The following is a 16,640-nucleotide window of genomic DNA, read 5'->3' as shown; positions in this document are numbered from 1 at the left end:
CCAATACTTCATTGAATAAATGAGGATAAGCTTGTAATATAATAGGAGCCTTTGCCCCATGTGTCCAGATGACCAAGTTTTCTGAGAATAAGTTTTTTTCTGATCCTTCACAAAAGCAACAAAAGCCTGGCTTTCACTTAGGTTATACACCTACTAAGATTTTCTGGATTTTAAAATCTTACAAAAATTTTTTACACCTTTTCTCTCCCATTAGATTGTGAGCTTCTTGGGGGAAAAGGCTTTTTTTGCTTTTCTTTGTATCCCCAGTACTTAACACAGTGCCTCGTAATTAAGTGCTTAATAAATACTTGTTGATTGACTTCTGTAACACAAAGCCAGAAATAGCCAACAACATTCTTTGCAAATGACCCTGACTTCTTGTTCTGTTGATGGCAACCACTGAAATAGATGCCCAGAAATGCATTCTGTGTAGCAGGATACATACTAGACTGAGTTGATGCACAGTGAATGGATTTTGACTAATCACTGCCTTCAGGTAGTACCCAAAAATAACCTGCATGTCGAATCAATAACACTGAAGAAGATGGCTAAATTTACCCACTTCAATACTGACCAATTCCCTATACCAATATCTGGAACCCAATCAACCTCCCTGGCAAAGCATAATGGAAAATGTAGCTGTACCCGGTTGATGTCAGACACAAGTTTCCCTTCGTGCGGTGTGTACACTTTCTGATTGTTGGCCCTCATCCTGGACTGGATGGTGAAAAGTAGGACTTCCAGATTCCCCTTCTCTTGAAATCTAAATGAGAACAGAGGGAGAAAAATTGGTCTCAGATCTCCAAAGAAAAAATCTTCTACTTAAACTAAATATGTTATCCTAATGAATTAAGAGTTTGGAAACCATGCCAGATTTCCCTTGGAAGTTTAGGGAGGCATGAAAGGGAGTAGGAAACAATGATTTATAGTCCTGTTCAGCTGTCAAAATACCTCTGGACATCTATTAGCCAAGATAAAATAAAGCTTGAATCATTACAATATAGATCAGAGAAAATAGCCACTATTATCTGAGCGCTTGTCTCTTACTTGCTTCCACAGGGGAATAACTAACTGGAGTATTTTTCTAATAACCTTTGACTATGTGACGTTGCAATGATCAATATCAAGCAATGTCTCAGCTATTCTGCACACAGTAGAAGTTTTCTGGTAAGTTCTTCAGTCAATTCTTCATTTGGTAAGTCAATAAAAACACTAACAAGGCATTATCCTCATAAAGACATGCTGCACTAAAAGCCATTTTCAAACATCTGTATGACTATAAGTTCACAGCAAAAGCCTAAGGTTACAGCAAGTCCCAAAGTCTCTTTTAAAATTAAAAAGAAAATCAACAGCCAGGCTGAGTCTTTGAAGGCACATGAGTGTCTAGAAGGAGAACTAGAAATGGGCTATATTGACCTGAACCCCCAGGTCATAGCTCCAGCCATGTGGCCATAGTTTCACTCCCAACCTCTGCAAAATTTTATGAATTTTAATGACATCTTCAATTCACTCTAAAATAACTGAAGAGGTAAACAACTTATCCTATAACATCAATACTGCAAAAATGAACAATTCCGATCAGTGAAAGAACCATAATTCCAGGAGACTGATGAAGAACAACAAAGCCCAAAAAGCTCATGTCAGAGAGGGGATGGACTAATGTGCAGAATGAGAAATTCGTTTTGGGATAAAGCCAATGTGGGAATTTGCATGCTTGACTCTGCTATTATGATACAAGAGATAATGGTCTAATATGCAGCATGAGAAACTCATTTTGGGATATGGTCAGTGTGGGAATTTGCATGCTTCACTGCTAATATGATACAAGGGTTCTGAATTTTTTCCAAATAAGGTAGGTAATATTTGTGTAGTGCTTAGCACAGTCTGGTACATAGCAGATGCTTAATAAATGCATATAAATAAATTAAGAAATACACCCTTCCTTCTTTTTTCTTTCATTGAGTAGGAGGAGGCAGAAGAGAAAAAAATGCTTAAGAATTTAAAAAATATTTATCAAAAATTAGATGACAGAAGATTCTGATACAACATTCTGCAGCTTCTTTGAGATCTCTTGATGTGATATTCTAGGGATCAGTCCTACACTGGGGTCTCTAACCCAAGAAACACTCAGCAATTTTTAGTACTCATCAAAGCTTTTGCAGGAGCATTGGCCCTGAAACACTGTCTATATAGCCAAGAGATAACATTCCCATGCACAATACCTATCACTCTCACAAGGGATGATGTCTGTATTGAATTTAGGACCTTAAAAGTGGGTCAGTGTTAGAAAAGAAATCAGATACTTGTTTGTAGGTACATTCTAGACTTCATGTCTCACCTTTCCTTGTTTAAGAGCCATGAATGGAGAGTTTAGGAAGACAGAAGGCAGGGGGAGGAGCAGGATCAGTGATGAAATCCACTTCTAGAGAACTGGGCAAGCTAATGACACATAAGCAAGTCCATACTCTGTGTATATGTACGTGTGTATGTGCATATGTGCATGGATGGATGGAATAAGCATTTATGAAGCATTTACTATGTGCCAGGCACTGTGCTAAACACTTTACAAATATTATCTCATTGGATCCTCACAGCAACTCTAATAATAATAATAGGCACTATCATAGCAATAATACTAATATCAATAATAACATTTATATAGTGCTTACTATGTTCCAGGCATTGGGCTGTTTTACAATTATAATCTCATTCAATCCTTATAAAAATCCTGAGAGATACGTTATTCCCCATTTTATAGATAAGGACACTGGAGCAAACAGAGGTTAAGTGACTTTCCCAGAGTCACACAGCTAGGAAGTGTCTAAAGTCAAATTTAAACTCCAGTCTTCCTGATGCCATCTATCCACTGCCCCGCTTAGCTGCAAGTCATTACCCAAGGTGAGGTAGAAAAGAAATCCTGTTAAGAGTTTAGGCTGAAAAGTTCAGCAATAGGAAGCGGCAAATATAAGCTAGAGGAGGAAGAGGGAAAGAAAGGATAACTATGATGCTTAATGCCAATTCCACACAAGGACTGGTAGGTTGAGATTACAGAGGGCAGTGGGATTGAGGAAATGAACATTTTACTAGAACAAAGCAATACAGCAGTTCTAAATCAAAGGTGGATTGAAGAGCAGCAGGTTGAAAATCAAAAGTCTAGAAAATCACTTGTCTTACTTATAAAATAGGACTAATTAATAAATAACATGTAAGTCCCTATAAAGATGGGTTATATGACACAGGGTCAAGAATGGAGAGGGGATTGTGAATTGACTTGAAGAATTTTAACCTCTTTCACAATGGAGAAATACCCAAGGAAACTTAAATCACAAATGAAATCCCAACCTATGTCAGAGAGGCAGCAAAACCTGGGTTCAAGTCTTACTTCTGACCTATACTGGCTGACCTGAGCAGTCACTTAACCTCTCAGTGACCTACACAGCTCTCAAGCTGAAGAAAAGGTGCTGACCTACATTGGTAGAGGGACTTTCCTCGAAAGTATAAATTAATCCCTGTCCCTATACTCGTCAATAAGCTTCCTTCTGCTCCATGGCTACAGGCTCCATATCTAACATTATTTACCTTACAAATGGCTGCCACACATTTGAGTCAATATAATCATAGGGACAATAGGGCAAATTTACCTCCCCTCCTAAAATAAAACAAACACCCTAAAGCTTACAGAAGCATAATGAGGTACAAGTGCTTCATACAAACTAGTAGAAAAGTGGTGTCATTTCTATAAACAAACGCCTCTCATCTTGTGACTATTTATTTATTAGTATCAAATCAAGAGCTACAAACTTTCCTGTCTTCCAAACTTCCCTATTTCTGGTGGGGACACAACTATCCTTCCAGTTCCTCGGACACACAACTTCAGTGATGGTGGGCTCTTTTCTCTCCTTCACCCCCATATCTAATCTGTGGTTCCATCTTAAAGATGCTACTCATACAATACTTCATATGTCTTTTTGTCTCCACTCATACAACCACCAGCCTTGTTCAGATCCTCATGACCTCTCACCTGGACTATAATAGATCTACAGCCTCTCTCCTCTCCATTCCAACCTCCACACAGCTGCCAAATTGAGATTCCTAAAAATCTGATCTTGTTTAATAATCTAAATATCATCTAGAATAAAATAAAAACTCCTCTATTTGGCTTTCAAAGCCCTTCACAACCTGCCTCCAGTCTAACCTTCCCAGGCTTATTACACAATACTCTCTTTCATGCACTCTATAGTCTACTGAAATTGGCTTGTTGGCTGCTACAGCCATTCATGACATTGCACTGTCTCCGTGTCTTTGCACAAGCTGTCTATCAAGCCTGGAACATATTTCCTTCTCACTTTCACCTCTTAGAATTAATGTCACCTTCTACAGGAAGCCTATTCTGATAAGCTGCTATTCCCATACTACCCAGAAATTATTTTGCATATATTTTATATTTAATTTTTGATGGGCATGTTATTTCCTCCCCAACAGGACATAAGCAGCATGAAGATAGATACTATTTCTTTTTTTTTTTTGCCTTTGTATCCTCAGTCCCTAGCACATAGCAAGTACTTAATAAATGCTTGTTGAAAGAATCAATAAACGCATTCCTAGTTGACTCAGCAAATATCTGTCTGTGCAGATATGACCCTTACTTGGGTGGCTTCTCCACAGTACGATAGGTGCTGAAAGATTGCAACTGCTGTTGTAACCCAGTCAGGGAGTTAGCAAATTTGCGGCTGTTGAGGACAGTAATAGTCTGCTCAATCCAGGTAAGCAGATCAGAGGCCAGTCCACTGTATTTTTCAATCATCTTCTCAGTTTCAATGGCGTGGTCAATCACCTAGTAATTGTAAACAGCATGGATATTAGCATTATTATTATTATTAAAATAATGATATTCATGAATGATGGCACCATTCATGGCAGTCACAGTCAGGAAATCCTCTGTAATGGTTTACTTCCTTTAAGGCAGATTATGCACCAAACTACTGGAGTGAACCCATGTCTCTACTGGGTTGCATGGATTTAGCTTATTACTCCTGCCTGGAGCAAGGAGAATAAACTGAAAGCCAGGCAGGTCTTGCTTCATTTTCACTGACACAATCAGAAAAAAGACTGAAGTCTGTCAGTATCCAGAAGGAAGTAATCCTTGGGGAAAGCATATATGTGGCTCACCAGTAAAGAATAGCGATCATGGCACAAACTGTCTACACAATGCCTAGCACACTGTAGGGGCCTAAGGGCTAGAAAACCACAAGAAAAAAAATTCAGAATGCTAGACGGGTGTGGCAGGTCAGTAAGTCAATATTATTCCATTAGAACTTGGCTTTTCATGGTACAAGGGGATCCAAAACTGCAGACAACGATGTTCTTGAAGATAAGATATGAAACAGAGAATTCAGCTTTGGAGTCTCGTCAGTGAAGCTGTGGATGGGTTTGGCAAAGATGGACAGAGTCCACACCAGTGATGAAGATAAGTCACCTTCCATCATAAGCCTCTACTAGTCCATCATGACTAGTGATGTTCCACACGGGGAATCCATACTGTTAAAACCATGATAACCCAAGAATCATTAACAATATAATAGGGGAGAAAGGAGTATAAGTCACAGAAATTCCCAGACTTTGAATTGGGTTTGGCTCCAGTGTGAGTTCAATAAAAAGGAGAAGATGACTCTCTAGAGTGTTCTGTCTGGTTCATACCTTGCCAACACGCTTGCCCTCCACAGCCAGCACCTTCATCTTGGAGAAATAATGGTAAAATGCCACCACATAGGTAATGATGGATTTCTCATCAGGATTCTCTGTGAAGACATCTGTAAGGAAAAAGTGACCAGCCTTCTTATAGCAATTAGTCATTAATTGGAGCAAAAAGCAAGAAGCCTGGGAAAAATAAGATTTATTATAAGGTATATATCTGGGAAAAATAAGATTTATTATAAGGTATATATCCTAAAAGTCACCTTGCCTCTGTAGCACAGAGCTCACTATAGTTGTGAACTCACAGAACTGACAACAGGCTCCAAGGAAATATCAAAGAATCGGGATGGGGGAGAAATGGGTTTGTGGTTTTAGAGACAAGAAATAAAAAACCCAAAGCCAGTCTGTCCTCTGCACCCCCTCCCCAGATGTTTTTTTACTCTAGTGAAAATATTCCTAGTTATAACGCTGGGATGCAATGAAAGAATTGCTCTGGAAATAGGATGGAGGTTGAGAGAATATTTCTGGTTTACCTTCTGGGTCAAGGAGTGGGATGATGCCCAGTTGCCTTTCTGCCACATCAAATGCATGTTCCAGGTTGTGTCTGGCATTAGAGTCCTTCAGTTTCTCAAAGTCAATCAGATCTGGCCTGGGAATGAAGCCAGAATATTAAAAAGAAGATCACTATAGCATCTGTATCTGGCAGGGAAGCTATACCATGGGATTAAGCCTACTCACAAAAAGAGATAGATATTGAGCCGATAGAGGGAAACAGCATGGGAGGAAAAGTAGAGGTTACAAGAATGATAGAGAAGGGACACTTTGGAAAAAATGAACTCTGGGAACAACAGTGACGTTAGGAATGGAAAGAAAGAGGGCAGGTATTTAAGAAAAGGGGAGTACTGAAAGTATTAAAAATGACTAATTCCTAATACATAAAATTCACATGAATTTCAAACAATAACTTGTATGTGAAGTGCAACACTTCAATACACTGTAATTAATTAAATATCTCAACAGGATCCCAGAGACCTCTTACCGATGCTTGTGAATCAAGGCATTAAAAGCCAGGCCATCCTTCCAGCTGGAGGTAAAATTGGTGACATTGACGTGGGGATAACTGCATCCAAGAGAAACATTTTTAAAAGTGAGAAATGGGATTCATTGGACTCTCAAATGTATATGTTCATGAAATGTGAGAACCATTACATATTTTGAAAAATGACTTTATCTTCCCTTCCCAATAATCCTAAATATCAGACAACAATCAGTTAAACCATCCCAAAGATGTACCCTCACCAAATGGCCAGGGACCAAATGACTCATGTGCTTTCTCATTAAAAGAAAGACCAGACCATTTTGATGAAGAACCCTGTAATTCATGACTCAATACAAGTAAGGACAGATTTTTTCACTAGTTACTTTTAGATCATTTGGGGTGATAGGCTTTATGTGTCCACTTTGTTTTGGGGACAGTGCTTTGGGGAGAGCAAGGCAGCAGTGGTCATGGTGGGTGATGGCATTTGCAAAACATACCCTGACGTCTTCATTTGACACCAAAGCAGTAGTGCATCCTTAGCAGAGCGAGTCTCCTGACCCTCTTGAGTTTGAACAACTATGTCTTGGATCTGGTAACAAAAAGAACAAAATAAGAGAGATTTTTTTCTGTGCTTCTTGATTTCTACTGTGTACTCTGTCCTTCTCTCACTCTGATCTATAGCAGAGGTTGCATGACTTGTGTAAATCCCAACCAAAAGCAGGACAGAAATAATAGCCTACGCCCACATCATTACCACTAGCCCCCTTTGGTAATGGGAGAAGGAAGTTTTCCTTGCATAAGAATGAGTCTTTAATTAACTTAAGAACTTGAAAGGGCTACTTAAATTAGCTTACTTATTCAGTGCCATACCAATCAAATTACCAAAAAATTATCTGGTAGTTAGAAAAAATAATATCAAAATTCATCTGGAAGAATAAAAGGTCCAGAATGTCAAGGGAATTAATGAAAAGAAATGCTAGAGAAGGTGGTCTAGCAATACTCTATCTTAAATTGTATTACAAAGCAGCAATCATCAAAACCACCTGCTATTGGCTAAAAAATAGAGGGGTAGATCAGTGGAATAGGTTAGGTATACAAGACACAATAGTAAATGATTACAGCAATCTACTGTTTGATAAAACCAAGGACCCCAGCTTCTGGGATAAGAACTCATTGTTTGACAAAAACTACTGGGAAAACTGTAAAACAGTGTGGCAGAAACTGGGCACAGACCAACATCTGACATCATATACCAGAACAAAGTCCAAATGGATACATGACCTAAGTATAAAGGCTGATACTATAAAGAAATTAAGGGAGCAAGAAATAGTTTATCTGTCAGATTTATGGAGAATGGAGGAATTTGTGACCAAACAAGAGATAGAGGACATTATGAAATGCAAAATGGATAATTTTGATTACATTAAATTGAAAAGTTTTTGCACCAACAAAGTCAATACAAACAAGATTAGGAGGGAAGCAGAAACTTGGGAAAGAATTTTTACACTAGTGTCTCTGATAAAGGCCTCATTTCTAAAACATATAAAGAACTGAGTTGAATTTACAAGAATTGATAAATGGTCAAAGGATATGAACAGGCAGTTTTCAGAGGATGAAATTAAAGCTATCTATAGTAATATGTAAAAATGCTCTAAATCACTATTGATTAGACAGATACAAATCAAAACAACTCTGAGGTACCACATCACACCTATCAGATTGGTTAACATGACAAAACAAGAAAATGATAAATGTTGGAGAAGATGTGGGAAAGTTGGAACGCTAATTCATTGTTGGTGGAGCTTTGAGCTGATTCAGTCATTCTGGAGAACAACTTAGAACAATGCCCAAAGGGCTATTAAAATATACATACCCTTTGACTCAGCAATATCACTTCTAGGGCTGTATCCCAAAGAGATCATAAAGGTGGGAAAAGGATCCCCATATGTACAAAAATATTTATAGCTGCTTTTTTTTTGTGGTGGCCAAGAACTGGAAATCGAGTGGATTCCCATCAGTTGAGGAATGGCTGAACAGTTGTCGTATTTGTATGGAATACTATTGTGCTATAAGAAATGATGGGCAGGTAGACTTTGGGAAAACCCAGAAAGAGTTCTATGAACTGATACTGAGTGAAATAAGCAGAACCAGGAGAACATTATATATAGTAACAGCCACAGTGAGCAAAGACTGTTTTTGATAGACTTAGCCCCTTTCATCAATGCAAGGATCTAAAATATTTCCAAAGGACTCATGATGCAAAATGCCATCCATACCCAGAGAAAGAATTATGGGGTCTGAACGCAGAATGAAGTAGACTATTTTCTTTTTTGTTATGTTTTATTGTTTTGTTTTTCTCATTTTTTCTCCCATTCAATGTAATTCTTCTATGTAATATGTGTATAAATGTATTCAATAGGAATATATGTGTAGAGCCCATATAAGATTGCATGCCATCTTGATGAAGGACAGGGAGAAAACTTAAAACTTATGGAAGTGAATGTTGAAAACAGAAAACAAATAAATTTTAAAAAAACTTGAAAAGGATTCTGTGAACTAACTGGAACAGAGGCCACTAGACTTCATCTTTGGAAGATCAAAGTTGGGCCACAGAAAAAAAAAATCACCAGCTGGACAGACTGTGTTTTAACTATTAGTTCTGTCTCCTTTTCACTCCTGATTCTAGTGTTATTTTGTATATCTCATTCATCCACAGAGAATGAAATCAGATCAGCCAGTAGTCTAACTTCCTGGTCTAATGGGCTCTTTGAATTCAAGCTGAATGTTTATTTCTATTCTTCCCTTAACCTTTAAATATTTCCCTATACTTTCATCCCTCTAAAGGAGCTCATTCTTTCCCATACACTATCAAACTTGAACTGCTCAGGATTAGATAGTCAACCCAGTGGCTGCAAGGTTCTGTCTCATTACTCTTTCCAAAATTCCCTTATGCCTTGTAAGGCTCTAGAATTTCAGGATGAGATAGGAAAAAACCTGGAAGAAAAAAAAGGGCAAGTCTTTACAACACCAAAAACATAGCTAGTATTGTTCCTATCCCCTCTCAAAAGAGTGAGCAACTGCCAATATGGTATATCATTGGCTTTAGGGATCTGGTTCTATTCCCAGGTCCCTCAGCAAACCAGACATGTGAATCCTAATTTCATTGTCTCAACATGGGTTTTTTATAACGATAATAGATTTATTATAATAAATAGCATTTTATATCATAAAAGACTCCACATGTACTATCTTGTTTGATCCTTACATCATAAAGTAGATAGTGCCATTATCATTAATCCCATTTAAAAAGTAAGGAAACCAAGGTCAAGGAGAGAGATTAAATAATTTGCTTGAGGTTAAATAACTTGTATATGTTGAATCTGGAATTTGAACTCAGTTCGGCTGATACTCAATCTAATACCTTTTCTAGAGGATAAATTGTTGGCTATATGTAACTAAATATGTATATTCATTTTAATTTTTTGTTGTTGTTCTTTACTTATTTTCAATTATGTTCAACTCTTCATGACTCATTTGAGGTTTTCTTGGCAAAGGTACTGGAACAGTTTATAATTTACTTCTTCAGTTCATTTTATGGATGAAGAAACTGAGGCAGAATTAAGTGACTTGCACAGGGTCACACAGGTAGTAAGTATCTGAGGCTGAATTTGAATTCAGGTCTTCTTGACTCCATCCCAGAACTCTACCTATTGCACCACCTAGCTACCCTATAATGGATAAAGAGCTGGCCTCAAGTCCTGTCTCTGACTTCATACAGCCTATGTGACCCTAACACTTTCAGGTGCCCTGAGATGATTTTCTAAGACTATAAAGGGGCAGAATAGTGGCTAATTTGCATTGGTAGAATAAATTTCCTCACCAGGATGTCCCTTGTTGTTGTAGTTGAGTTCTTCAGTCATGCCCAACTCTTAATGACCTCATGGACTTGTCCATAGAGTTTTCTTGGCAAAGATCCTGGATTGGTTTGCCATTTCCTTCTCCAGTGTGTCCCCATTTTACAGATGAGGAATTGAATCAAATAGGAGATAGGTGACTTGCCCAAGGTCACACAACTAGTAAGCATCTGAGGTGGAATTTGAATTCAGATCTTCCTGACTCCAGAGTTGATGGTCTATCCACTGCACCACCTAGTTGCCCCTAGGATGTCTCTACCTGAATGAAATTACAAGCCTGGGCAAATGTTCCATGAACTGTTGCTCTTTCTACCCCAGTCCAACAAATTCAATCTCCCTTTTCTACCCCCAATACCTTACCTGGAAGCGAAGAATGATGGTCCAGATGAGACCCAAGACAAGGCGGTGGTTGCCATCTACGATGTCATGAGAACCCATATTTTCCAGATGTACTCGCTGCTCTTTGAGGAACTGCAGGGCTTTGTCAACATTCTCCAGGCAGTGAATCCGCATCTTCCCTTTTGTAGGCTTTGGCTGGGAGGAGGGATAGACAACAATTAAAGTAACAGCAAGAGTAGACAAAGAAGTTAAAGGTATACTTTTGCAAGCAACTGTAGCATTAGAAAAGCAAAACAACTTGACTGATATTAATGAATCACCCTACAAGCTAAATACATTCTATTCCTTCCTTGGAACTACCAAAATTCCTATCCTTTTTCTTAAACAAGTTTCAAGGTTCTTCTTGCTCAGATCATTCAAAGCATTGTTCATATAGTTTGGTACATTTCCTGGGATCTAGTCCTAGCTTCCTAAAATTGACGATGAGTAGCAGGGTAATTCTTATATTGGAGAGAGTAAGATCTATGCCAATCAACAACCACTTCATTCCCACCTCCAATGCTCCCTGCTGTGTTTCTCCCATAAAGGATGCAAAGTATGTGAAGGGAAGTCTCCATGGAGATCCCCACCACCTACAAATCTCAGTGCCACTAGCTATTTAGAAATAATTGGACTCATTAAGCATTTATTAAACACCTACTGTATATTAAATATTATATTAGGCACTAAAGATACAAAGGCAAAAACAAATGGTCCTTGCCCTCAAGAAGCTTGTGTTCTAATCTCTTAGGACCACAACTAAAGAACTGTCGGTGTTGACTCCAGGGGAGGCTTTATACCAGTTCTGAAGGAGAAGGAATCCTACGTAGAGGTGAAAAGAAGGATGTGAGGAAGAAGCATCTAACAAGGAGAAAAAGGGCATAAAAATGTCACACACATTCCCATTTCATATTCAATTCAACTCAGTTAAAACATCTGTTGATTACTAACTGCATGCAAAGTACAGTATAATGGAGAACTTTTGAATAAATGAAGCAAAGTCGGGATAAAGTATCTATAAATACCTAAAACAGATTTAAAAATTGGGAGCCCTCTCTGTTGCTTTTAATGTATGACTTGATTTATCACAAAAGAAACTCATGGAAAACAGATTATTTTTGCCATTAAAAATATGTGCATTTACAAACAGTAATATCCCTTTCTCTTATCCCATTCTGTCCTCTAGAAGGAAATCTATAGATCCTATTCCTACTCCAAGTTTTGTGTCATTTATTAGTCTGATGCTAGCTGTGTGACCATAGGCAGGACCCTCAACCTCTGACTCAGTTTCCACATCTATAAAATAGGAATATCAGTGCTTGAAATACTCATATCATAGGGTTCATAGGATCATATGTTTAGATCTAGAAGGACCTTTAGAAACCATCTAGACCCACCTCCTCATTTTAGAAGGAGAGACTGCAACCCAGGGAGGTGAAGTGAGTTACCCCAAGTCATACAGGCTTTTGGAATTAGAGGGTATTGTTGCAGTGTAGTAAGTGTTTTATAAGCCTAAAAGTGCTACATAAATGGGACCTCTTGTTATTCACTCCATTTTACAGATGCAAAACTGAGGCACATTATGATCTATACAAGGTCATAAAGCAAGTCAGTGAAAATATCTAGAATAGATCTAGAATAACTGTTACAACCTCAAAATTATTGGATTATAACTGTATGTAGGTGGTATTATTGCTGACAGCTTCCAGAAAGTTCAATTTCCAAACCCAAGAAGAGAAACAATAATCTCAAAATGTCTGGGAATCTCATAATGCTAATTTAATAGTCTGTTTATACAGTGGTTAAAGGCTAGCCAAGATTAGGAAGCAAAAGATCCTGGCCAGATCTCAAGTAAAGAGGGGTCAGTGCTAAGACATCTATAATCTGGCACTTTGTCCTATTAAGTGAAGGCAAGTGACCAGAAGAAGAGGATAGGACAGTAGAGGGTTAGGTAGTCATAATAAGAACTAGTGTTATAGTACTGTAAGGTTAGCAAAGTGCTTTACATAGACTAACTCAGTTTATCCTTCTAACATCTCTGAGAAGTAGGTACTGTTAGTATCCTCATTTTATAGATAGGGAAATTGGAACTGAGAATTTAAGTGATTTAACCAAGGTCACACAGCTAGTAAATGTCTGAGGCAAGATTTGGAATCAGGTCTTGTTGATTTCAACCACTATCCACCTAGCTTCTCCTTAGTATTAAGTCAATATATTAAATATTTCCAAGCATGGTAGGGGAAATTAGTCAGGACACCTCCTTAAATAAAGTTTCCCTTTTTGCCATGGTTTTGGAGTGAGTTCCAGGAAAAAGAGATGGGTGAGTTTCTCAGAGTCATAATGATTTGAGAATGCACATAAACCTGTCCCTCTTAAAAAAAAAGCAACCCTTTTGGACAAGCAACCCTATGAAAGTAAGACGTGGCAAATCTGAGAAGTCTTACCAGCATCTCTCCTGAGAGGACTTCCAGAAGTTTGATGAGCATCCTTCCATCCCGCAGGTCCTTGTAGAGGTCAGCAATACGGCAGGACACACGTGCCAGGTGTGAGTTCACCCATTTCGTGAAAGTCTTCTTCTGTACAACTTCCCGCTCATCTGCAAAAGAAGAAAAATTCTAGGTAAGGTATCACAAGGCTGTTGAGGATCAGTGTACCAGGGATAGGAGGTTTGTGCCATATCTAGAATCTGCATGAGAATATTTGATAGCTATAATTCAGGTCACACTTTTAGCAAACAGAGGTTCATATGTCATTAGTGCCAAGATAGTGAAGCTATTAACTTCTTGACTACACAATGGTGGTTCCTGGATACCATATTACAAATAGAAATCAAACCACTCAATTGATTTTGAGTCTGTACATGCTGGCCACCAATGCTCAGAACTGCTGCACCAAAGTGAACAGATTCCTTCAGTCTCCATATGTTCTGTTTCCTCTAGGTTCCTTTTCTTCTGGGAATTCTTCTGGGAATTCCCTCAGTGCTCAAGAAATTGATTGTCTGTACTGATTTTTTAAGCTAACATCTAAGAAACAGAGTGAGGTGAAGAGTAAAAGAAGCTTTACCCCTTATTTGTCCTGGATTATACATTGCAAAGAATAAAGAATATTACTTCCTTGGGCAGGAAGCAGTTCTTCAACCTGTAATTTCTCAACTCTGTGCATCCTTTAGTAACTATGAACTTATTTCCTAGGAAATACCATAGGACCAAGAGGGAGTTGGGGAAGGAGATGAGAAGGAATCCCTCAGAACAGACATGATTTCATGCACGAGGTGTATGGATTCTGACAAAAAAAGATGAAGCAGATAACAGACCTTTAAATGGTTGCCTTAGTTTGAAGAGAAAGGGAAGGGAAGCAAAATGGGAGAGGAGAAGAAAGGAGAATGATAAGGAGAGGAAGAGGGGAAGGGAAATGAAAAAGATAAGTGTAAAAAAGAAAGAAAAGAGTTGGAAAAGAAAGAGGGATAAGAGAACAAAAGAGAGAAAAAAAATACCCTGCTTAAATTTGTAAATAGCCTGTGACAACCGACTTCTGTGTAAATGGATTTGATGACTCAGGCCTCCAAAAGATGTGACAAGTGTGACTTGGTCCCTTGGGAAATGACCTCAGGAGGGTCACAATTGTTGCAGAGCTGTCTCTGGAGTGGCCACGCCAGAACCACTTCAAGGGCATGACTCAGATGTCTGTGCTGGCTCACAGTAGTGAGCTTCCTTCCTTCTACTCCCAGTTAGTTGGGTGCTTGAAACTTATACCCTCTCACTCTAAACATAAAGTAGAAACTTATACCCTCTCATTCTAAGCATGAGGTAGAAAAAGGAGAAATGGGGTTGACTATATTAACCTTAAATGCCCACAAAAGAGACACATTAGCCAGTATCTTGACAAATTCTGCAGCCCCAAGTGAATTTCAGAGAAGAATCTGTTACTCTTTGCAAAATACACTGATTTTTCTAGGTTTTCTGTTATCCTGATTTTAAATGAAGGGCTTTATGGTACCTTAGGGGACTCTGGTAACTTGATTAAAATCTGATGTGTTTACATGGAAGTGTGGTAAATAAGACCATTCAACTTTTCCTAGGAAGGAGACTGCCTCTCTCCTCCCCTCCAAAACAGATGAACTTCATTTGCTGCCCCATAATCCAGCATTGTAAAGGTTAAGTAGATAACGAAATATTAAAAGAAAGAGCTTCAACCAACTGCCTCCTTTTCCTATTTTCCATAGTGAGGGACTCCTGTCTACAATTGCATTGCAAGGAGCTTTGTTTATTTCACAACTAATACAGAGTAAGGGAATTTATCATGAAATTTTAGCTTAGAGACCTAGACTTAATCTTCAGCCACTGGGGTTAATATAATTTAGAAGTGACCTAAGTTTTAAGTATCTCTGATTAGTACTGTTTTCAACAGATGAATGAATTCTTTACATGCAACAAAGCTTAAGAACCTATAGGTTTAAAATAGGCACTTTCCTGATTCTGGGCCTTATGAATTCCCTATGGAGAGCACAGACAAGAGTTGCTTAGGAGAAGAAAGGATGGTAGTGTGATGCTCTAAACCAGAGGTTCTCTAAGTGTGATCTAAGGACCCCTAGGGATTCCTGAGACCTTTTCAGTGGGTCTACAATGACTAAACTATTTTAAATTCATACTAACACATTATTTGCTTAATAAAATACTCCTCCCTTTTCTGCTATATATGTGTGTGGAGACAGATTTTCTTCATATACTTCGATCAAAACAACATATCACAACAGATTGAATGCAGAAGACATTAAAGAGATTTGTAAAAATATGTAAATCAATGCCACTATTCTCATCGAATATTTTCTTCTTTGGAAAATATAGTGTGTTTTTTTTTTAAAAAGTGGTATCTACTTTTACATATAATGGATTTATTATTGTTATTTTTTAGTGAATGAATATTTTACAAATTCGTTAGTTTTCATTTCAAAAACTATAAATACTAATAGATATAACTCATGAAAGCAAAAATTCTCAAAACTTTTTAAGCATCTTTTAGAACCGCTGATCTACACTAATGGAAATAGTTCCCAAATAATGAGATCCCAGTTCTATCAATGAATATTTCTCTTATTTCAAAGTATTGAGGATTCTGAGTAATTTCACTCCAGCTCTTTTAAGAGAAGAGCAGTTAAGTCAGGTAAGGGAAGCAGAAATCCCCAGAGGCTAACTGTCATGTAGAAGGGAAGGTCCAGGAATAGGGATTAATTTCCATTAGCTCCTTCTCTCTGGTGGAGCTTTGCAGCTCACTCAGCATATTTGTTCCAGAGCCCATCCTAAAGCTTTCAAGTGGAATTCTGAACTGGTGAAGTGATGCCAGATGAAAGCCTGAGGCCCTGTTCTTGTACACAGGATGTACCCATGGGAGAGACTGGAAAAAAGAGGTTAATGCTGGCAACAACTGCAACGGCACACCTAGGTTTGTCCTCAGTGGGTCCTGGCCTGTAATACTGTGACATATAATCCCTGGCTTCTCTACTGAGAGATCCTGTAAGGAGGATCAGCTTCAGTGAAGGTCCAGAAGGTGATGTTTCCTTTTTCTGAGACTAAATCATACCAGTGACTACTAGAAAGAAACTAATTCTAGAAAGTAGC

At 38.2% G+C, this 16,640-nt stretch overlaps 1 protein-coding gene across 1 annotated transcript in view; it reads right to left on the bottom strand.

Moving 5' to 3' along the window:
• Positions 1 to 16,640, bottom strand: part of SPTB (spectrin beta, erythrocytic) — a 167,606-nt gene that overhangs the window by 85,449 nt on the left and 65,517 nt on the right. Inside the window, exons 3-10 of the mRNA XM_072629604.1 lie at positions 13,470 to 13,621; positions 11,008 to 11,181; positions 7,231 to 7,322; positions 6,734 to 6,814; positions 6,228 to 6,343; positions 5,698 to 5,810; positions 4,647 to 4,834; positions 646 to 763 (exon numbers count right to left, since the gene is read on the bottom strand). Coding sequence (XP_072485705.1) covers positions 646 to 763; positions 4,647 to 4,834; positions 5,698 to 5,810; positions 6,228 to 6,343; positions 6,734 to 6,814; positions 7,231 to 7,322; positions 11,008 to 11,181; positions 13,470 to 13,621 — 1,034 coding nt within the window. The remainder of the gene's footprint in view (positions 1 to 645; positions 764 to 4,646; positions 4,835 to 5,697; positions 5,811 to 6,227; positions 6,344 to 6,733; positions 6,815 to 7,230; positions 7,323 to 11,007; positions 11,182 to 13,469; positions 13,622 to 16,640) is intronic.

This window comes from Notamacropus eugenii, chromosome 1 (genome assembly GCF_028372415.1).
Source record: "Notamacropus eugenii isolate mMacEug1 chromosome 1, mMacEug1.pri_v2, whole genome shotgun sequence".
In the NCBI taxonomy this organism is placed as follows: domain Eukaryota; kingdom Metazoa; phylum Chordata; class Mammalia; order Diprotodontia; family Macropodidae; genus Notamacropus; species Notamacropus eugenii.
Note: the sequence above shows the minus strand (reverse complement) of the source record. Positions and strands in the feature narration are given on the sequence as shown.